The 23,431-nt window shown below is 34.7% G+C and overlaps 3 protein-coding genes and 1 long non-coding RNA gene across 7 annotated transcripts; 3 read left to right on the plus strand and 1 right to left on the minus strand.

Annotated features, from left to right (window-relative positions):
• Positions 1–169: 169 nt before the first annotated feature.
• EMB2788 (ribosome 60S biogenesis amino-terminal protein) lies at positions 170–8,835 on the plus strand. Of its 4 annotated transcripts, XM_079080568.1 has the most exons (13): positions 171–316; positions 426–1,552; positions 1,631–2,354; positions 2,420–2,897; positions 2,973–3,124; positions 3,208–6,375; positions 6,462–6,671; positions 6,750–6,950; positions 7,035–7,238; positions 7,320–7,781; positions 7,870–8,293; positions 8,396–8,468; positions 8,606–8,835. In XM_079080568.1, the coding sequence occupies exons 1-13, from the start codon at positions 311–313 to the stop codon at positions 8,763–8,765; spliced, it is 7,389 nt and encodes a 2,462-aa protein (XP_078936694.1). In that variant the 5' UTR covers positions 171–310; the 3' UTR covers positions 8,766–8,835. The 4 variants fall into 4 exon arrangements, with proteins under 4 accessions (XP_078936692.1, XP_078936695.1, XP_078936694.1 ...); XM_079080566.1 differs by having other exon boundaries at positions 170–1,552; XM_079080569.1 differs by having other exon boundaries at positions 170–1,552; positions 7,870–8,278; positions 8,393–8,468.
• Positions 8,836–10,280: 1,445 nt separating this feature from the next.
• On the plus strand, positions 10,281–10,866 carry LOC145157010 (uncharacterized). The gene is made up of 2 exons (XR_013737036.1): positions 10,281–10,495; positions 10,602–10,866. It is a non-coding gene; the product is annotated as an uncharacterized LOC145157010 (long non-coding RNA).
• Positions 10,867–12,684: 1,818 nt separating this feature from the next.
• Positions 12,685–13,690, plus strand: LOC145161125 (H/ACA ribonucleoprotein complex subunit 2-like protein). Its single transcript, XM_079080572.1, has 4 exons — positions 12,685–12,923; positions 13,034–13,103; positions 13,244–13,349; positions 13,428–13,690. Exons 1-4 carry the CDS (start codon positions 12,785–12,787, stop codon positions 13,587–13,589), a joined length of 477 nt encoding a protein of 158 aa, XP_078936698.1. The 5' UTR covers positions 12,685–12,784; the 3' UTR covers positions 13,590–13,690.
• A 4,941-nt stretch (positions 13,691–18,631) lies between these two features.
• Positions 18,632–23,181, minus strand: ELF6 (Zinc finger (C2H2 type) family protein / transcription factor jumonji (jmj) family protein). Its single transcript, XM_079080571.1, has 7 exons — positions 23,051–23,181; positions 21,712–22,827; positions 21,418–21,496; positions 21,200–21,267; positions 20,962–21,112; positions 20,224–20,849; positions 18,632–20,131 (listed from the first exon to the last, which is right to left on the minus strand). The coding sequence occupies exons 1-7, from the start codon at positions 23,067–23,069 to the stop codon at positions 18,783–18,785; spliced, it is 3,408 nt and encodes a 1,135-aa protein (XP_078936697.1). The 5' UTR covers positions 23,070–23,181; the 3' UTR covers positions 18,632–18,782.
• Positions 23,182–23,431: the final 250 nt, after the last annotated feature.

Below are 23,431 nucleotides of genomic sequence, written 5' to 3' on the forward strand. Positions count from 1 at the left end.
ATGTAATTCTAGAAATGTGGATTTATATTGTATATTTAATTAAGTATTTGTATTATAGGAATGTTGATTTATATTGTATATTTAATTTTCATTATAAAATTAATAAAAAGGAACGCTCCTACGAACTAAAAGTCCAACCCATAGAAAATTAGTTGTTGGATGTTCATGTTACCTTAAACCTAAATAGTCAGTCCCACCAAAATTAATCTTCGCCGTCATCTCACCTTCACCCATCCTCCATCTCCTCCTAATTAGTCATCGTGCAACCACCGAAGCAGCAGGAGAAGGCTAGACACCTCCGTTACGGTTCATGCGCGTATCCTTCTCATGCCCATCATCTTCTGATTTCGCTCTATTATAGCTCGTTCGAGAAGGCAGAACACCGAACTCACAAGTTTTGCTCGTTGTTTTATATGTTCTTGCAGATGGACGATGCTATGAATCTGGAGAGCCAAAAAGTTCCTACTTTTGTAATCAAAGTGTCTCACGAAGCTAAATTAAGAGAGTTATTACGTAACCTCACCTCAATTGATCTTCAGTTATGCTCAAAAGCGTCAAAAGAGTTTATGAAGTTACTTAGAGGCGATGAAGGAGGCGAAATGTTAAGACAGTATGTACAGACATCTCCCAATTGTTCAGAGCTTCTACAAGCATGGAATTTACGACAATCGAAGCCTGGTTTGTCTTATATAATGTCGCTAATTAACGTTATTTTGAGTCATAAAGACGGTGTTTTCAAACCCAATGATGTGGCCAGGATTCCACTCAGTCGGGCTTTAGATAAATTTGCTCGTTTGATTCTTGAAGAAAAATTGGGAGATGTTTATAAGGAGTTGAACAATAAAGAAGGCAAAGGGAAGCATGCTACATTGTTGTTGATGGCTTCTGTTGTTAGAAGGGGTTCTGGGCTGGCTTCTGATGTTGCTAAGAGTTTTGATTTTAAATTACCAAACTTTTTGAAGCTAGCAGAGTATGATAAGAGGAGGAAGAACATGGAAAAGATAAAACGAAAGAGTTCTACAAGGAGGTCATATGTTAGGTTTGCTATGTCCTTTCTGGAAATTGGGGAGCCTAGGCTGTTGAGGTGGGTGTTGCAGCAGAAGGACATGTTTTCTGGTGTTCTTCGTGGGCTTGGGAGTGATGAAGAAGACACTGTTGTTTATGTTCTATCTACATTGAGGGACAAGGTGCTTGTCCCTAAGTCTTTGGTGCCTGTGGGGCTTAGAAGTGTTTTATTCGGGAGTGTTACTTTGGAACAGTTGATTGACATATCTGGAAGAGATGATGGTGAAGCTTCCACTGAGGTAGCACAGAAGGTTCTATTTATGGTCTGCACTGACCCTTCTAATGGTTTGATGCCAGATGCAAAGGCATCACCCTTTCCCTTGAAGGGAAATCCAACACGACTTTTGGGTGTTATGAAGAAGCTCAAAGCTACTGAGATTGACTTTCACAGGGATCTGCTATTAGGGATTGTGCGTGGAAGCCCATCATTTGGCTCTGCATACCTTGATGAGTTCCCTTACAACAACCTTGAAGATCATGCAAACTGGTTACATTCCTTCTTTACTCTTTTGTGTGTGTGTGTGATATTACTTTTAGTTTTATTATGTTACTGAAGTACTTGCAGGTTTGCTGCTGTTTCATTGGCTGCAAACTTGATCGCTTCGGTGAATGCAGGTTTGTCTTTTGATTTTCTTGATTCAAAGCCCCAGGAGCCACTGTCTATTAACAGATCTGAAGTGCAAAGTATAATAAAGTGCATAGGTCCTCGTTCTTTTAATAGAATAGTCATGAATAAGGGATTACTTCACTCTGAGTCTCAGATACAACATGGAACATTACGGCTTGTTTTGGAGGCATTGATGTTATTAGATTCTCTCTTTTCTGCTATAAACCATAGATCAGAATCTAGCAAGCAAATTGAGTGTAAGTGGGTGTCACTTAAGCAAGATATTCAGAATGAAGTGCAGTTGTTGCTCCCTGATCATCAAGTCTTGTTGTCATTGATTTCTTCTCTCAAGAGTGAGGAAAGAATTTTGAAAAGAGGTCCAGATACATCTGTTTTACTTGAACATCGTTCTAGAAGTAAGAAGCTAAAAACATGTACTACAATTGAGGAAACAGATATTCTTGTTGGTGGTATCAGTTCTACCCTGGACATGGAAATCCCAGATGATGATGAAATAATCCACGAAGAGGATGTTGTGAAAGACTCTGAAAATCTGAAGGGTAATGCTAGTTTAATCACACAACTCTGGGAATCACATGAAAGCAATAATCTTGACATGCTCACAGAAGATGAAGAATCATATTTCTACTCCAAGTTGCTTGAAGCCCTCAAATTTTATCATGTAAGTTGAGTTTTTCAGAATAATAATATTATTGGTTTCTGACAGTGTATGGTGTTAACTTGCAGCGTACCATGCCATCTGTTCTAGAAGGATCATTTGATTTCTTTAAAGTTCTACCAACCAATGCTATATCATTACCAACTATCCTGCTGCAATCTTTATTGTCACTATTAGTTGAACACATTGGTTGCTCTTCAAAGCAAGATGTTCCCATGAGATGCCCACCATTGATGTACAAACATCTGATGCATTTCATTAATTTAGTTGTGAATTCACCTGTGAAAGACATCATAAAAGATCAAGCTTATGTGCTGGCACATGCAGCCATGTTAAGCACTGGAGCTTTTGACAATAACAAAAGGGAGATTGATGCATGGCTTTTGTTTCTTCCTGGGTTTAGGTTTAGCACCAAATCAACTGTACAGAACTTCTCTTCTGTTGTCAGTTCCTTTTTCTGTGATGTTGTTTCTACACTTGGAAACAATTTATTCAAATATTGGGATCTTTTCAGGTCTCAAATCAACCACTTGGAAAACACTAAAGGTTTGACTTTTGTTTATTATTCCGAATAGCTTTTATGAATCCTTGTATTTATACTTTTATCTTTTTTCCCATCAGATATGCATCCTCAGCTCAGTCCTCTCTTTGTTTGTGTCCTTGAAAAGTGCCTAAGGCTCCTTGGTTCTGAGTCTGGGACCTTTACTTCACCTGAAAAATCAATGATATCTATATATGTCAGCAGCACTTTGAGATACCTCTTGCAAACTCAGGTATGTAGCTCTTGTTTTCTAATATTAGAAGATCTATATGTCTTGATTTCATGCATAACAATAGAGAGATCTGATTTCTGTAGGTGGAGCCTGGATTGCTATCTTCTCTGATATGTCTTTCATTATCCGAGAGACTCAAGGATGTTGATGACAATTCCTGTGAGTGGAGGCCATTAAAAAGCCTGTTGCACTTTTCAAGGAGTATTGTGAATCAAGAAAGTTGCATGTTTTCTTCAGTTGATAGAAATAGGAGCCTTGATGATGATTCTTTTGTCAATCTTGTTGGTGAAAATGCCACTCTAGCAGAGAGTGAACATAATTCTGGGATCACCACCACGTTTATATCATCATTGCTGTGTGCTTCACCTGATCTAATGTTGCAGCATTTCCCGGAAGTTATATCTATTTCACAGAAACTAAGTGGAGTTCCTTTTTCTATCCTATATTCTATCTGTTTTCTTGAAAGGAGTTTTTTCAATGATATCTGCAAGTCATGGCCTGAATTGTCATTTTCGGGATTAGAAAGGGCAGTTGATGATCAAAGCAAAGGGGATTCAACAAATTCTTGTGAAGCATTCTCTTGTTTTCTGAAGCAGGCTCCATTTTATGTGGTGTTTCCAGCTATTATAAGCCCTGGATGCTTGTATTTATCCAAGTCATCCAACCTTCAGGACTTGTTGTTGGCTAAGCTGTCAAAAGAGATGTCTGATAATTTTGTTTCTTCTTTCCGCCTTGTGTTTTTCTGGTTTCATCATGTACAGGCTTCCTACCATAATGAACCAGCTGAAGAGTATGTGCAGATTTCTGAAATCTGTTTTGCCCTCATAAAGAGCATGTTGGCTCCTGGATCCAATCTTTATGCCCAAGAAATTGCTGAAACCATTTTCTGTCATCCTGCTGTTGTAAGTTCTTTAGAAAGCCCATTATCTTCTAAAAAAGAACTAAAAGACGACATTTTTCAGCATCCCACAGATAGTTTTCTTTCTTTAGCAAGAGAAGGACTTCATATAATGGATTATCATGTTTTACAAGCAGTAGAAATGTTTTCTAACCGTTTGCATGAGGATTTTGGGCATGCAAATAAGACGATTGCAAGGGTTTTCAAGTGTTTCCTTCAGAAATTGGTTCTGATGCTAAAGGACAGGTTTGATCAGTTCATAGAATCCCAAGTTCCTTTCTCCCTGATTCCAACATTATTTGCTATTCACACCTTGATTCAATTCATATCCCCTCAAGAGCTTCTTGAATTGGCTTATTGGATTTTCTCCAGAGTTAATGAATCATCTGTTCCCGAATCTTTTAAAATTTCTGCTCTGTGTGTTGGATTAAACATTGCTGGTTGTGCTTTCGACTTGCTGCTGTGTGATGTCAAGAAAGTGCCACTATGTTTTAGTGGCATACAAGATTTTGATGTTGCTCTATTTGAGAAAGTGTATTTTCACATAGTTGAGATCGCCTCCCATTCTGAAATAGTTGTTGCAGATCTTTGCTTGAATAAAGCTGTTAAGATTGCAAATATACATACTGGTTCAACTCCAACTCCTCAATCTCTTCCACATTCCATGGTCATTTCAAGGATCATAGAAGCCACACCCATGAATTTGCTCTCAAAATGCCTTAAAAAAACCAGCATGATTAAGGCTAAACTTTTGTTTCATTTAACCGAGTCGAGTCTCCTTCATCTATCTTTCTTTGGACTTACTTTCATGGAGATGGTGAACAAATCTTCAGTTAGCAAAAAGAGGAAGAGTGGTGTACATGATGATGACATGTTAATGCTTCTGCCAACTGCTCTATCTTTCTCAAATTTCATCTCCATGAGATATGGGGACAAGTGTTATGAACATCTTAGAAGTATACATGCTTTGTATTGGGAGATATTATCCAATGGGTTCTCTAACTGGAAGAGCTTTGTTTCTAGAGACATATTTCAAGTAAAACCAGACAAATCCGTGCCTTCAACTGTGGAAGAACTTTGTGATCTTTTCAACAACACTCTTCTTGGAAGAGCAGTTGCTATCATGCAACATCATCTTGTATCAAGTGAGGCCACTGTCAAAATGAGCAAGCGATTGAAGTTATTTGATTCTGTTCTTCCATCTGGAACTGATAATCTTCTGGACTGTGGTGCTTTTAAAATTGATCGTTATTCTATTGATCAATCTTTGAACCTTGTTATGAAGGTAGTAACAAAGGTACAACTTTGTAAGATATTGCTATTTCCTAAAGGAAATTTTCAACCTCTTGCTAAAGGAAATGAAGAAAACGGAGAGATAGGACAATCTTCTTTAGAAGTAATGTCTAACAAAGAACACTTAAGAAGTGTAGTGTTCATGAACACATTGGTGTACACTTGGCAGTTAATAGTTGAACAAGTCCCTTCAAATTCTATTTCAGTTGAAGGCACAAAATGTGCATTGTTCAGGCTTTTGGAGATATTTATTTTGAGGATTATCATTGAAGTTACTGCAGAGATGCATAAGAATTCTGATATGAAATCAAACTCTGTTATTAACCTAGAACAACTTGCAAGATCTTGTCTTCGTTACAGGTTTGAAGATCCTGCAACACTCAGCATGCTTCGATCTGTTCTAACTTTTGAAGCAGAAGATAAATCCTTCCATATTCAAATTCTTCAGCTGCTGGTGAATCACTCACAGTTTGCACCCACCATTCAATCTGCCTCTAAACCCTCTACTTCTCTACAGTTTGGTATCATTTTTAGACCCATGTCAAGTATTCTGAGATCACTTACTTTTCATAATGCCATTGTTAAATCAGATCCTGATCTCTACATGAAGCAATTGGAAATTGTTAAATTGGTTAGGGTGCTATGCAGTTTCAGGGCTCAGATGGGCAGTATGTTGTTTGAACAAGATATTGGGGTAACTACTAGAGATCTGATGTTCTTGCTTCTATCTTCTTATGGTGCTACTCTCACTAAAAAAGACTTGGAGATATACAAACTCATTCAGGAACTTGAAAGTATTGATGAAACAAACCCTAGTTATATAGCTGATATGGATTATCTATGGGGAGCAGCTGCTACAAGGGTTAGAAAAGTACGTGAGACAGAAAAGGCCTTTTCTTCTGATCACATGGATGATGACTCAGAAGCTGTTGAAAAAGGGCGGAAAAGTCAATTCAGAGAAAACCTTCCAATTGATCCAAGAATGTGTGCAGCCACAGTACTTCATTTTCCCTATCACAGAAACATGAGTCCAGGAGATAATGCTGGACATGTGGCTGAGGTACTATGTTTTTTTTTTCTCTTTTTTCTTGAAGCTTGTTCATATGTCGATTGCTGGTTTTTTATGAGGGCATTTTTGTAATTCAGGCACAAGCTGATATTGAGTCAAGAAACATATATGATCCAGTTTTTATCTTGCACATGTCACTACATGGTTTGTCAATGGATTACATCGAACCTGTTGAATTTGCAAGCTTAGGCCTGCTTGGTGTTGCATTTGTTAGCTTATCTTCACCTGATGATGAGATGAGAAAATTGGGTTACAAGGTTCTTGCAGTATTCAGGAATGTTTTAGAGGTTAGCAATGCTTGTTACTATTATTCAAGTTTTTTTTTTGCTCTTTTTTGTTGATGTAATTATGGTGTATTTTGTCAGATAAGTCAAAAAAGAAAGGATATAAACCGAGTTCGCCCATTGCTAACATATGTGCAAAATGGTATATCAGAGCCATGGCAGAGGATTCCTTGTGTGCATGCTTTATTTGCTGCAGAAGCTTCTGTATTGTTATTGGATCCTTCAAATGATCATTACAAAACTATAACCAAACTTGTGATGCACTCCCCTATGAATACAAAGGTATGGGGTGGGGTTTCCTTGTGTTCTTGCTTTCCTTATACAATTCTGTTACTAATGTTATTTGGCTCTTAAACTATCTTGCAGATGATATCATTCTTTGATGAGTTCTTCTGGAGTAATTCTGCTAGTTTTAAAGCAGATAGGATATGGATTCTTCGCCTACTATATTGTGGCCATAACTCAGAAGATGATGCTCAGATTTACATCAGGAGCTCAATTTTAGAGAAACTGCTTAGTTTTTATAGTTCCTCTCTTTCAGATAATGAATCAAGGGAATTAATCCTTGAGGTAACAAACAAGCTTTATCTACAAGTTATGATGCATTTGTATTGTTTCCTTACAATTAAATATGTTGATTGTATGCTGCAGATTGTGAAGAAGTTAATGAAATTTGATAAGACATCAAGATATTTAATCGAGCGATGTGGTGTACTTTCATGGTTGTCTTCCCTTATTTCCAACACACACGAAGAACATAAGAAGACACAACTGGAGATAGTAAATGGTGTTGTCACCTCCATGAACACAAGTCAATGGTTGGAAACAAATTGTGTGGAGCAACTGACACAACTCACACACCATTTGTGTGTGCTCTTTACGGATCAATTTGAGGTGGTGAAAGAAATGCAGTTGGTTGATTCAGTTTTGGAAGTAATTTGTTCAACATTGAAGATATCAGAAAAGAGGAGGGAAGTATTTCAACCACATTTGAGCTTTTCAATTGAAGGTGTATATGGACTGTTTGAAGCAGTTAATGCATGTTGTTGTAATGGAGAGTTAGGACTTGAAGTTGTGCTAATGACCACTCCCCAACCAGGAATACTCACCATGGTCAGTCAGTATTACTCACTTGAAAATAAAATATTTAATCTCAAGTTTGAATTTTGTTGAGTTAATATTTAAGAAATATTTATTTCAGGATGGGGAAAAGCTTGAGAAGTTTGTGTTTTGGGCAGTTTCAATTGCTTCATCAAAAAGTAATGGTTCATTGGTATTGAAGCTTTTAAGGTGGTTGACTGCTTGTGTAATTCTTTCATGGCAATTGGGAGGTGAGGAGGGATCAAAAATGAAATGTTACAAAAGTTTACAATCTTTTCTGGAGGCAGGAGTAGTAGTAAGAGGGGTGGAATCTGAATCTGGCAATGAAGAATTATTAGGGGGAATCATATATTACCTTCAACAGAAACAGATTGTTGGGAGGAGGAAATATGAAGTAGCGCTTACGTCTGTTGTTTCTTCACTTTGTTTGTTGCTCTTTCCTCATTCCATTTCCTCCCACACTGACACAGACACAGACACAGACACAGACACAGACACAGACACAGACACAGACACAGACACAGGTAATATCAATTTATACTTATAATAATAATATCGTTTTAAACCTTCATTTATTATTTCTCCTAATTTCATTAGTTGTAAATAATGTATCCATTGCATTCCAGATGGAGAAAGTAGTTTGAGGTCGTTGCTATCCAGAATAGGCTCTCCCCCTGAAGCTGATCCTAAATGGAATTGGTAAAATTCTCATCTCTCTCATTGTCTTGTCTGGATAAAATATAAAATATAAAATATAAATGATGGAGGATGTTTAATAATAATAATAATAATAATAATTGATAGGTTTGGTTTGGTTTTATTTATTCCTTGTACAGGTCATTTGAGCAGCCATGGAAGGTGAGTTGTTCTGTAGATGAGATTGAAGCGTGCCAGTCTGTTTTAGTGGCGGTTTCAAATGTTCTTGGCAAAAACTTGTCACTTTCGCACTTTCTTACAAATTTAGATGTAGAAACTTCAACAAAACTCGTCTTCTAGAGTCTGACTCAATGAATCATGTATTTGTTATTCATTGCTAATAGAGAAAAAACCCTCCAAATTTTGATTATTAATCTTATCATTGTCCTTGTTGAAGGATAATATATTAGTATTAACATTAGTTACTCTCTATTAAGTATTTTTCAACCTATTCCACATTCCAAGTCAAGTTTCTACGCATCTAGTAAGTTGTAAACAAATCCAACCCACACCTACATTCACCAAATAATGCAATAATTTTTACTAAGACCAACTCTAACCTCAACACAATAATCTACACCATTTTTTGTCTCTAAGCCTATCATGCTATTTTAAATATTCATGAACAAAAACAAGCATATCATTCTGGTCTTTGTAACCAAAGAAGTTATGCCATTTTCTGAAACAGATTCATTATTTCAGAATAAACTAGATTAGATCATAGATGTATCTTTATGATCTGTGACATTTATAATCCGGAAAATAGCATTTTCCATGGTAGTTTTGGTGTATTATACTCGTACAACTAGCCATCATAGAAGGGTGTTGTTAAAGGATCAACAAATGTGGAATTATTTAACCAAAATTTTATGTCTTTCATCATTTTTAGTCAAACCCATTACACAAAATATCATTTTGAGTAGAAGATATATGAATATTCACAAAAAAAATGACAACATGATTTAAGAAGATATAGGAAAATGACTTAAATCTTGGCATTTGCAAATATATCGGCCATTTTTGGAATGAGCATTTTGGGTTTCAGTAAACATATAATGTTTATTTGTTTTTTATTTGCACCAAACATATTTCAAAATTTTAGAATGAAATAAAACTAGTCCTAAATGCTAACATTTTATTCACGACTTCCTTGTACTTTGGAATAAGGAATTAAGCAACATTACTCATGAACCATGATACCACCTCCCAACACAACTAGTAAATCACTATCCCTTTCCCTTTGGAGTCTCTTTTAAGTTGCATGTTGGGATAGTGATAATCGTGGATGATGAAGGTCTTGGTAGGAGCTGATGGTGGGTCTATTATGGCGAGACGAAGAACAGGAGGCGAAGACGATCGCAGAAGGTGTATGTTGGTGGCTTGGTGGTGGTAGTGTAGGTTGTGGTGGTGTTAGAGTGGAGAGATAAGGGTGGTCTCCTATATTTCAATTTAATTTGATTATGTGGCACATTAAACTCGTTATTTTAGGTTAGATGGACCAAATAAGCAGGTCAAAACTCACCTTATGCATCCATAAAGTCAGAAAAATACTTTAAGGGTCCTTTAAACTACAAGTCAAAAATTCGATGAGCTACAATGTCATTTTTTTCATTTTGTGATTTAATTATCTATAAATTCATATATAGATAATAAAGAAAAGATTTCCGTTGGGTAAAATAAAGAAAAAAACACAACACACGGTACTTTTTGAATGTTAAAAAGAAACCATTTCTCCATAATACCCAGTTTTGGAAAATGTTAAAATACTTAAAAGTACAATGTACTTTCACCCCCACTGAAGTAATATATTTTTTATGATGATTATTATTAATTATTATAATAATAGTTGAGTGGCTAAATGAATTGATGAAATAACATTTCACATTTTTCAGATGGTTGCCACGAGGACATTTTCGTTAGTTTGCTTTCATGTTGTACCTGCCAACAAAAATGAAGATTATGTGAACAAAGTCAACCGTCAACTTTTGGAAGCTGTCAACTCATCCGGAAAGATCTTCATCTCTCATACGGTATATCAATATGCCTGCCATGCTGTTTAAATTGTTTTATTTAACAATAGTTTTTTTTAACCATATTAATTGTTTATGATATTAAAAATTGATGTTTTTTTTGCAGGTTCTATCGGGAAAATATGTCTTACGATTCGTGGTAGGAGCTCCATTGACGGAAGAGAGGCATGTTATTGAAGCTTGGAAGCTTTTTCAAGAAACAGCCTCTACTCTTTTAACGAATTAATTCATTCCCAAACAAATAAATATTATTTCTTCAAAATATTTGATTTTCTGCAGCAATTGCTTATGAGGAAATATTTTCATCAACTTATTGATAAGTGTAATTTGTTCTGATATATAAATCATATGGAAGTTTATTTTTTCACACATATTTTTCTGATTCTATACATCAATTTCGTTTATTTTAAAAATATTCTGCAAACCAAAAATCGCAATTGATTCAATGTGTTGGTTTTGGTTAAAAAAAGTGTTGTTTAAAAAAAGTGTTGGTTTTGATATAGTCCTGAAATTGCAATTAAGTGGTCACCATCTTCCAAATTGCTATAATACAATTTCGATTTATAATATCTTTTTGGAAATTAATAATATTAATAACGATAATCATAAGAAAAATATAAATATAATAACAAGTACAAATAATATAAAAAGAAATTAGTAATAATAAATATTGGGAACCACCTTTATCTCCCTCTCTTGTAAACACACACACCCACCTTTGTCTTTCTCCCTCACATCCAAAAACATTGAAACTACACCTGCAAATCCATTTTCTCTACCTACGGAATATAGAGGGAGATCTAGATTTCAACCATTCTTAGTTCACTTATAATATGAAAAATGATTATTTGGATACTGTTTGAGACAAAAAAAAAGTGTTAAAGGAGACTAAGGTTGTAACACATATGGATGCTGAGAAGAGGTCATTGAAGGAGACTATAATGGGTAGGAGATCTTCTTCACCTCCAATTTGTACAAAACATCATCATTTGTTTTTCACCCATTAGATGAGTAACCAACTTCTTCTAATGCTCCTTCCATGGATGATCCTGATGTATGGAGACCACTAAATCGAGAAACTTCAAATTGAAGATCTGCAAGAGCTAGTTGAGGAGGTACAAGAAAGGCAAATCAAGATAGTGTTTAAGCTTAGAGATCTGCTACAAAAGGTGGAACAACTGCTCGTGGAGGGAGAACGGTTGCTTCTAGTAGAATTAACTAAGGAGTATGTGCTTCAACTAATGGGAAAAAGGACACTGGTTCAGGAAAGTCAAACACGGGGAAAGATGATGTTGTTGTAAGTTTTGTTGCCCAATATTTGTTTTGTTTGCACAAATTTCTGATGGGGATTTATTGACGATATCTATCGCCTCTATCACCTTCAATGTGTGTGTGAGGTGTTTTTCCTTCAAGTGGGTGTGTTTGTGTGTTTTTTTCCTTCATTTGTAGGTTTAGGAGAGAGAGAGGCCCTATCTTATTTTTTAATTATTAAAATAAATAAATAAGTATTAAATGCAAAAGAAAAATAAATAAAAAATAAAAAATAAATAGACCAAGGGTATTACAGTCATTTCAATTTCGGATGGACCAAATATACAAAGAAACTAGCTCAAAAAACAAAATAATCCAAAATAGTTGAGGTTTGGACAAAAAAGAAATACATGTTACAGTGACAATTTTTAAGTTGTCTAATAGATAGGGGTGAACAAACCGGTTTTTTTTCCAAACCGAACCGGTTCGGTTCCGATTCGTGAATAGTAAAACCGGTTCAGGCATAAACCGGTTCGGTTCAAACCGGTTCCGTCTTAGAAAAACTCGAACCTATCTAAACCGGTTACACCGGTTCTAAACCGGTTCAATCGGTTCTAAACCGGTTCGATCGGTTTGACTACCGGTTCTAAACCGGTTCACGGTTATTAAACCGGTTCTAAACCGAACGGTTGCAAACCGGCGGTTCGGTTCCTGGTGGACCGGTTCGTAGTGAACCGATTTACCGGTTCAGTGACCGGTTCGGATCTTGAACCGGTTTTTTTGTGCAAGCCTACTAATAGAAGTATTTTAATTACTATAAAAATCTGTCAAATACTTTTCCTGGGCCGGGCTATTACTACTGTAAGCCCAAGATAAATGTAGGCGACCCAAACACACGTGCGGAGCACATGACAAGCATTTGCTTCCCCTCATCTTTTACAACCTCCTTAAACCCTAAAATCAAAATTGCGAATAAATAAACCCTACTTCTGTTGGTTTAGTTTTGCCTCCTTTATTTTTCGATTCATAAGAAAAGAGATGGGAGGAAGCGACAGTGAAGTAGAGAAATCAGCACACAAGGAGAAGGAAAAGAAGAAGCTTCAGGCCTTAGCTCCAATCGCTAAACCCCTTGCTGGCAAAAAACTCTCCAAACGTACCCTCAAACTCGTCCGCAAAGGTACAATCAATCATACTATCTCGCACACATTAATTTTCATCTTTAATTAATCTCAACGAACATGGTGAAACTTACTTAGCTGTGTATGTTTATGTATTGATGTTATTTAGCTGCCGAACACAAATGCTTGAAAAGAGGAGTCAAGGAGGTCGTGAAGAGCATCAGACGCGGTAATAAAGGGTAAGTTAGCAAGATTTGTTTATTCAAATTGATTGTATGAAGTTAGATCGATGAGTTCTTAATGTGTTATAGATCATTACTTGTTATTTAATTTACAAATCTACATGATAACAACAAGGTGAATCCATGGATGAATGCAGGGTGTGTGTTATTGCTGGAAACATAACTCCAATCGATGTCATAACTCATGTTCCAATACTATGTGAAGAAGCAGAGATACCATATGTGTATGTGACATCAAAAGAAGTAAGTTTTCCTTCTTCTTATTTTTATCTAGACTCGGCCATGGACATGGACATGAGAAAAATGGTATGGTGGTTGCAGGATCTAGCAAATGCAGGTGCTACAAAGAGGCCAACATGCTGTGTTTTGGTGCTCCCAAAGCCAACAAAGGGAGAACTTGGAGAGGAAATCCAGCAAAAACTCAAAACTGAATATGATGAAGTTGCTACAGAAATAACTTCACTTGCTGCATCTTTGTTTTGATTTTGATTGAGAACACAATTGTTTGTATCTTTCCTTATTTAACTTAAATCATGCACTTGAATTTATCAGTATTAGTATCAGTTGTTTAAATTTGTCAGTAAGCCTATCATGCTATTATAAATATTCATGAACAAAACAAGCACATCAATCTGGTCTTTGTAATCAAAGAAGTTATGCTATTTTCTGAAACAGATTCATTATTTCAGAATAAACTAGATAGATCATAGATGTATCTTTATGATCTGTGACATTTATATCCAGAAAATAGCATTTTCCATGGTAGTTTTGGTATTATACTAGTACAACTAGCCATCATAGAAGGGTGTTGTTAAAGGATCAACAAATATGGAATTATTTAACCAAAATTTTATGTATTTCATCATTTTTAGTCGAACCCAATACATAAAATATCATTATCAGTAGAAGATATATGTATATTCACATGTTACATATTACGGATATTCACAAAAATGACAACATCATTTAAAAGAAGATATAGGAAAATGACTTAAATCTTGGCAATTGCAAATATAACTACCATTTTTGGAATGAGCATTTTGGGTTTCAATAAACATATAATATTTATTTGTTTTTCATTTGCACCAAACATATTTAAAAAATTTAGTATGAAATAAAATTAGTCCGAAATGCTAAAATTTAGTATAAAGCCTTCATTTGTACATGTGTTGTTCTCATTTCCCACATTGAAAATGACCTTCACACTCTTTTAAGCTTCTTATTTTTATATTTTCAAATAACATGATTCTCACATAAAATATTGTAGTCGAGTTGCTGATGGCCTGATGCTCAACAACCAATTGCAATTGTCATTCCTACAAGAGGCTCGGGATTTAGTATGAAATTATGTGATGGTTATATTTCTTGGCATGAGTTTCTAGAAAGAGCTAAAAGTTAGAAGTATGTTTGCTTATATGTATATAGCTTACCGTATTAAGTATTAAGTTGTGTATAGATAAAGTTGTTGAATGGGTAATGATGACTCTTATGGATAAATTGTTATATACATAAGTTTTTTTTTTTAAAATCGAACAAAACAAGTGAACGCGACTAAATAATCATTTTGGCCTTAAAAATGGTTTGGTGGTGGCAGGATCTAGCCAATGCGGGTGCTACAGAGAGGCCATGATGTTGTGCTTTGGTGCTCCCAAAGCCAACAAAGGGAGAACTTGGAGAGCAAATCCAACTAAAACTGAAAACTGAATATGATAAAGTTGTCATAGAAATATCTTCGTTGCATCTATGTTTTGATTGAGGACACAATTGTTTGTATCTTGCCTTCATGCACTTGACTTGAATTTATCAATATGAATATTAGTATCAATTTTTTTAAATTTGTCACCAAGCCTATCATGCTGTTTTAAATATTCATGACCAAAAGACTTTTTAGGTTATGTTATTTTCTAAAACTAAAAGTATTTCAGAATAAACTAGATAGATCATAGATGTAGCTTTATGATTTTCTATGTATATATTACGGTTCTAACGGTGGTATAGTGATTTTTTATATTGTGTAGACAGGGACGGAACATGGACATTTTAACCGGATGGGCCGAAACCAATGTTCATTGTTTTATCATTTTCATGTAGACTATGTAATATGATTTGCTAATAGATAACAAAATAGTAAAATAGAATAAAATTTTAATAATTATATTTGAATACAACTAATTATTCTAACTATACTAAAACTACATTTACAAAATTAGTAATCGTACATTATTGGCAATTAGCGGATCGTTTTACTAACTTAATTTTTCTAAAAACTCTATAACATTCTTTTATTTAAATAAATATTAGCCTAAGAACTAACAAACATCAAATCACATTAAAAACAGCAAAGCGTTATAATAACCTAGTTAATTCTCTTAAAAGTAGTGCAACTTTGTGTTTATCTTTAAAAGTTAGTTATTTTAAGAGTAAATTACACAAATGGTCCCTATGGTTTGGGGTAATTTGCGCGCTTAGTCCCTAACTTATTTTTTTAACTCGGAAAGTCTCTACTATTTGTTTTAGTTACGCGCTTGGTCCCTACTGTTTGTTTTTGTTACACGTTTGGTCTCTGTCTTACTTAAAAAGACAATTATTTACATAGGAAAAAATTGTGGGGCAGGTAAGATAAGGTGAGTGAGTGGGGTTGGGGGTGTATTTATTTAAATAAATTAAAAAAATCAAGGGCAAAATAGTATTTTTAGGTAAGACAGGGACCAAACGCGTAACAAAAACAAATAGTAGGGACCTTCCGAGTTAAAAAAATAAGTTAAGGACCAAACATGCAAATAACCCTAAACCATAGGGACTATTCGTGTAATTTACTCTTATTTTAACATTACATATAAAAATACCTATATCATTAACTTGGGCCTAATGGTTAGTTACCAAATAAAACCAAACTTTTATATATAATATAGTATTAAGGAGGTCAAAAAATAAGGGCCCCTGTGATCATATAAAGGATCCGTCACGGTGTAGAATATATATATATATATATATATATATATATATATATATATATATATATATATATATATATATAGGGGACGGTTCATTTGAGATTAAAAAAAATAGAGATCTTAAGATTCAATCTGAGTCATATATTTTTCATTTGTCACTCTAACGTTCCAACGTACTGGCAACAACATTTATGTCTAATCATAAATGATTATACATATATGTCTGTTCACAGACTGAGTATTCATATATGATTATGACAATTGATGGCAGAAGATATAGTGGTGACAGAGGTGCCAGTGGTATAAGTGACGGATGTGACAATGGTAGGGTCGGATGGTGTCAGAGAGAGAGAGAGAGAGAGAGGTAGGTTCAAATGTTTCTTACATCTATTGTGTGCTAGAATAAACCAATAATAATTTAGTAAAAATTAAATTATTAATTACTCAAATAAAGATAGATATTAAACGATTTCCATAATTATATGTATATTAAATGATATCCATACTTATAATTCTTTTTTTATGAAACTAATTAAATTCGTCATTAATGTCAACAATAATATTCTTTCAGGAATGAATTCGTATATAGAAGAATGGTAGTGTATTCTAGCAAAATAAGAGCTCTTCATATTCCATGCAACTTTATTTATTTTAAGTAAGTGAGTCCTGAAACAAAACACGAATTCATACATAAAAACCTATTGCGAATATTCATTCTGAAAGAATGTTATTGCTGACATTAATGAAGAATTTAATTAGTTTCCATAAAAAAAGAATTATAATTATGGATATTATTTAATATATATATATATATATATATATATACAATTATAGAAATCATTTAATATCTATCTTTATTTAATTAAATAATTATTAAATTTACTAAATTTCTGTTAGTGCATTCTAGCACACAATAAATATAAGAAACACATTAACCTAGCCATATATATATATATATATATATATATATATATATATATATATATATATATATATATATATATATATATATATATATATATAAATCTTAATCAGTTAATCATACTCAAAAGTTCAACCAAACCTAATTAATCATATTTCATCTATGCTATCAATTGCGTTCTATTGCGATTTGCAGGAAGTCAAAACTGTTATTTTCAAAATAGAGTTTTGGAATAGCAGTGACACTATCATCGACGTTATTTACCACGAATCCCATCAACACTATAGCGACGCTACACCAACTTTTACAAATTCGTCCATATTAGGTTACTTTGACAAATAAAAAAAGATTACGGGCTATTTCAACATTAAATTTGTTTTTTTTAATTAGTTAAATACACTTTCTATTTAATAAGTGCAACAATAAAATAACAAACCTAATTAGAAACTAAAAAGCAACGAACAACTTATCTTTTCCTGTATATGGAAACCACCACGACGTGAGCTGTCTACTGTGATGTTCGATCTTTCCATATTACTATATTAGAACACTAGGTGTAAAATCTATGTATTACATGGGTTAATTAAAAAAAATAAATATGAAAGTGTAAATATTTAAGAACTTTGGATTTATAAGAAAATAAGAAAAATAATGAATTATTAAAATTGATTTTTTTTATCTTTTAAATTTAAATATATAAACAAAATAAACTAATGAGCTTTAATTTGGGAATTTTGAAATAAGAAGGTAAGTCCATTAATGAAATTGATATTCATTTATTACTACATTTATTGTAATTATTACATTAAAGTATTATGTAGAATTTATTAAAATAGAAAAACTAATAAAATGACATGTGGAAAAGAAATTAATTCAAAATAATCACAAAATAACATTTGACAAATTGAATGATAGTGTCACATGTGGCAAAAAAAACCTTCATTTATTAGAGTAGATTACATATGCTTATGGTATGTTTTTATGATTTTTTATGATATTATTCTATATAGTATTAATATTCGAATATATAAATTCTATATACATTTATAATATAAATTATACATAATAATATACCACCGCTATACCACCACGATTTCAAATAATGGCATGTTGCCGATATTGAAATTTGGACAACTATAACTGCATAGTACTTCACGTATCATAATTAGTTAATCTTACTTCATATGACCTTTTTCCAATATTAAAATTAATCATACTTTAACACAATCAACAAGAAAAACAATCAACAAGAAAACATAAGCAATATTTAGCATGTTAATCATACTTCAACACAGTCACTTTTAGCAAATTAAATAAAATGATTAAGAAATACTGCAACACTTCAAGTCTTCAACACAACTATAAAGACAACACATGGTTTTAATGGAATGGCACAAAAATGTTTTCTTTATGTGAAATAGCCCAAAATTGGTTTTTTTTTTTTTTTTTCAAATAACGGTTATAGCGGTGAGACCATAATCACAATAAATGTTTGTGACGCTAATACTGTCACCGCTATTTGGTAAATCACGTTCTTACACCTCTGCGAATAGCTATAGCATGTGATTAACTGCCCAGGTAATTACCACTCTAACCCTAACCTTACCAATAAACAAACTGTCTTAAAAATAAATAAAAAAAACACCGACTTGCACAGAATTTTTGGTTTCCGATAAACCCACCAACCAAGCATAGTTCCAAAACAATGAAATAATTCTTTTCGGTTTATAAAACTTACTAACCCAAGTGAAGTGAAGTGAAGTGTATAAAAGTTAGAAAAAACAAACAATTTAAAAAATTTCAAGAGTTTGACTTTACATGCACATTATGGCCGGTTTTCCTTCTGTGGCGGCTATAATCAGATACAAACCTGAAAGTACGGTGACAGCCTTCAACCGTACACTTGTAGGGCCTCTCACCAGTGTGGACCCGTAAATGCTCAGTCCTGGCCCAGGCCCATTTGAATGTCATCTTGCAACCTTTCCAACTGCACTTAAGAGGCCTGTTATCTTCATGGACACGTAAATGGAGCACTGCATATCTATGCGAACTGAACTTCTTCCCACATCCATCATGAGGACACCTGTTCTTTCGATGCAACCCTAGCTCTCTTTTACTCCCGAACCTCAATTTGCAACCTTCATGATCACATCTATGGGACCCGGACCCTTGTTCCGTGATTTTGACTTTCGAACAAGACTTTGACTTGTCTGTGGATTTTTCTTTCACATTGGTTGAAGCTTTTGCTTTCTTTAAAGGTTTTTCTTTCACATTGGTTGTGTCTTTTCCACCTCTCGGTCTTAATCCTTCACATGGGCTTCTTATAAATCCATCAAAATCTCTCTTCCTTCTTTTGCTTCCACTTGTTCTTGATACAGGAGGGGTATTTTCGTCACTTTTCTTTGACCCAATGCTAATACTCGGATCCGTTTCCATCAAACCATCTTCATTAACAACCTCCTCCTCTCTGCTGCACTCTTTTCCAGAACCTTGCTCATTTTGCATACTCATTTCCTCATCTTTTTCAATAGTTGTGGCACATGACACTGAACCTGACGAGTTTTCAACACCACATTTGTCTTCAAAACCTTGTTTCTGCTTTTGTGATGGAATAATGGAATCATCCAAAATAACCTTGTCTGTGTTTTTTTCATGATTTTTGAGCTTTGACTTGAAGCTTCTTCTTGAATACTGAATAAACTTCCCTTCTTTTTTAGGCATTTGAGCTTCAGATGACTTCTCTTTCGATTTCACATCGTCTGTGACGGAAACAATCTCTGATGATTTCTTGATCCAACGGTTTGACTTTCTGTTTGACCGAGACTTTGTAGCTTGCCACTGAATCATTGCTTGTGAGGTGGGGCTTGTGTCAGCAAATAGAGCATCCATAGTCAAAGCACTATGTATTATATGTATCATCTTGTCAGGTGCTGATTTAGGGCAGCTGGCTTTAACAGATTGTCGAAGATTAACATTCAATTTCAGTGTCCAGTCTTGTAATGATTCATCTTCCTGCTCATTGTCAATTGCAAGATTTATCACCTCCAAATCATCCCTGCTGGCATCATGTAATTCAACATCTTCATATCTAAACATGCTACCAATCTCCTCTGCTATGGCTGAAACTTGTGCCTTAATTTTCAGAAAATCTACAAACAGTAGTATATAATAAGTTAGTTTCAACTCAGGCAAAAAAAAATCGAATCGTTGAAAAAAGAAAATAGAAATTGTGAATGATGACCTGAATGGCATATTATAAGCAATTTTGCTCCACCTATGGAGTCCAACAGCTCTTCAACTTTGCTTGCATGCTCTAAACAGAATATTCTAGGTCTTAAATACCCATTACACATGTTCCATCCATTGTCAACATTCACTTTAGATGAACATGTTGAAGACTCATCCTTGGCATTAACCACTTGTGTTTCTGAAGATGCAATATTTGGATGATCATCTTTCATTGGCATGTTATCAAACAACACTTTTGGTGATGGTTGTATAACAGACATGAAAGGATAACCAAGAACACCACAAGCCACACATGGTAATGTCCCTGAATCAATTTGAAAATCACTCGACATGTCCTCATCCTCTACATGAACAAGTTTTTCATTGTCTTTTTCAACATGAAACTTTTCAGTTTGTGGATTGATGATTGTACTATTATTAATGACAGATGGTGAGAGGGAATCAAGATCCCATAGGACTGCATGATAAGAGGAAGATCTATTAAGAATACAAGTCAACAGTTTGTTTTCTTTGAGAATATCTTCAATGAATTCCTTCTTCACCAACAGCTCACGTTCTTCTTTCTGACGATCTTTTAAACGAGAGCTTCTTATCCCTGGTAACAAGGACCTAGGCACCCTGCCATTAAAATACATTTAAACAATATTACAAATTTACCCTTCCTGATATAATTTGGAATAACTCTTTCTAGCTTCATATGTCAAAAGACTTAGAAAGATTTCTAGCTCACCTTGGAATAAATGACATGGTAAGTAGGTAAAGCAGCTGTTGATGTGAAAGCATAGGAAGAAAATTCATGGCAGCTCTGCGCACTGCAGCCTCTTTAGCTACTGAAAGCCACTTTGGGGTTCCAAAATTAGCAGCTTCCCCACAATTGAAACCTTTAAAGACAATGGTTTGATATTAGAGTCTATAAAAGTATAAATATATCAGACCACAAAAAAAAAAAAAAATCTGCAAAACATTACCATGGCTGAATCCTATGTGGTAAGCCCTTGGAAAGGTCACTACAAATTCACCAGGGTTCTGTACTAACCTGCAAGCATGAAACAGAAGAAATTTTCAGTAGAATGTCCCAAATCTCAACAATATGTTTTACACAATTAGTTTGAGATTTTCCAAAGGAAGTTGACAATGTGAAGTGAAAGGCATAAAAGCATGGATTTTGAACAAAGAAATAACACACCTGCAACATGGAATGCCAGATGCAACAACAGTTTCAGGTGATAGAAGGGTAGTCTTTTCGCCCAAGAGTGTTAGAGAAGCTGTTAAACAAAAATGGAAGGAGCTTTATGAAATGAATTGCTAAAGAAGTAATTTGAAGCCCTAGACATTCCATGTTGACAAATAGTCATTATATAAGTTCATTTTTTCTTCTTCTTAGAAATGCTTTAAGAAGGTGAGAGATGCATATTATAGCAGCTCTTTTTATATGCATTGCAATGCCAATGATATAATCAAGAGTAAGCATTTTACATACCTAACCGATCTACACCTCCACCATAAGCCTTTGAACGGATTACTTCCTCAAATGTGAATGCATAATCCCCAGGGACTGCATACCAGGTCTTGGGAGAGCCAATGTGGAGGAAATTTAAGCTGTGAAGCTCATGATCTTCAACATGCCATGCAAACCAGCTGAATAACATGCCAATGTATACCATGGGAGAAGTGACACCTGGAATATCATCCGGCATGAAACGTGTAAGAGATCCAGGAGATCTTGCAATTACTTGTAAATTCCAAGGACAATTGGAAAGCTTCCATCCTGAAGTCCCTTCAATCTCATCTGAAACCCTTTGTCTGGCAACACGATCTGACAACATATTCAGTGAACTGGAATTGGATTCTACCGAAGAACTAGAGCTACTGCACCTTATTATAGATTCTTCACCTTTCTGGTTTTCACAATTGTTGCTTTTATCTTCTACTTGTGATCTTACATCAGAACAATCTTTATTGTTTCTATCAAATGTCTTTCTCCTTCTCCTATGCCTATGTACTAATCTAGATGGTCCCACTGGTTCACCAAATCCTGATCCAGGCACATCATTAGCATACTCAATATATATAGGCTTCTCACAAGCTGCCTTCCAGAAAAGTGACTCTATAGCCAATGGAGAAACTTCTTTAATCATACTCAAATGGCTTCGAGCAAAATTCTTAGACTTGGATTCAAACTGTTCCAATGTGTAAACTTCCCCACTTTGCCATACTTGCTTATTCACAGGAGGAGGCTGACATGTCCCTTCCCCAACCTCTTTTGTTCTTTTCACACTGCTATGACCTAATTCTTGATGCCTTGTTGTAAAGACTGCACGAACCTCCCCATCATTTATTGTTTCCACATTATTCAGTTTTACATCGTTCCCCAATTCTGGACACTTGAGAAGAGATTTATTTAGGTTACCTACAACATACTTTTTTGAAGGTTTTGGCAATGGCGGAATAACTTTACATATACCATATGCACTAGCTTCTTTCTCAATCTTGGAGATATAAGCAATTGGGTCTGCAAATTCCGTATCCGTTGGGTAAAATACGGGTGCCAATGGCAATTCCTTGAGCCAATTTGGTATTTCCTTGTCCCTCATTACTATCAAGAACAATCACAAGCATAACAGAATCATTCAGCAGACACCACAAAAACTACTCATAAATACTAAACGGGCACAGATGATTTGTTGTTATAATCAATTAAAACCCTAGACTTGGTTTGCCCATGGGCCTGTTATGACGGGAACTACAAATTTAGGGCAAAATTTATTCTATCCAAACAACTATAACAACGAATTCAATACACTTATTAGCAGCAGAACCTGTAAACTTCAATGGCATGCGAAGTCTTTGACCTCCGAAAGCCCCAGAGAGAGAGAGAGTGAGAGAGAGAGAGAGAGAGAGAGAGAGAGAGAGAGCAAGAAATATACGTGTGTGCGTGTTCTCTTCCCGTTTTATCATTTATGCAACCGAAAGAGGAAAGTTGCGCATGTTAGCATTGTGATGTACTCATCTTAAAGTGCGCCAGAATATTTCCAAATTTGCAACATTTCCCTTTCTATATTATCGCTTCTTCCATGTTAAAAAAAAATGTATATTAAGTTTTTTATTTAGATTGTTTTTGTTTCCAAATTAGCGTTAATTGAAGTCATTATGGGCGTGTTTGGTACGGAACGTTTGAGAACGTTTTAGAGCTTCTAACT

The sequence above is a fragment of the Lactuca virosa genome, chromosome 2 (assembly GCF_052849685.1).
Source record: "Lactuca virosa cultivar CGN04683 chromosome 2, Lactuca_virosa_CGN04683_v6, whole genome shotgun sequence".
NCBI classification, from domain to species: domain Eukaryota; kingdom Viridiplantae; phylum Streptophyta; class Magnoliopsida; order Asterales; family Asteraceae; genus Lactuca; species Lactuca virosa.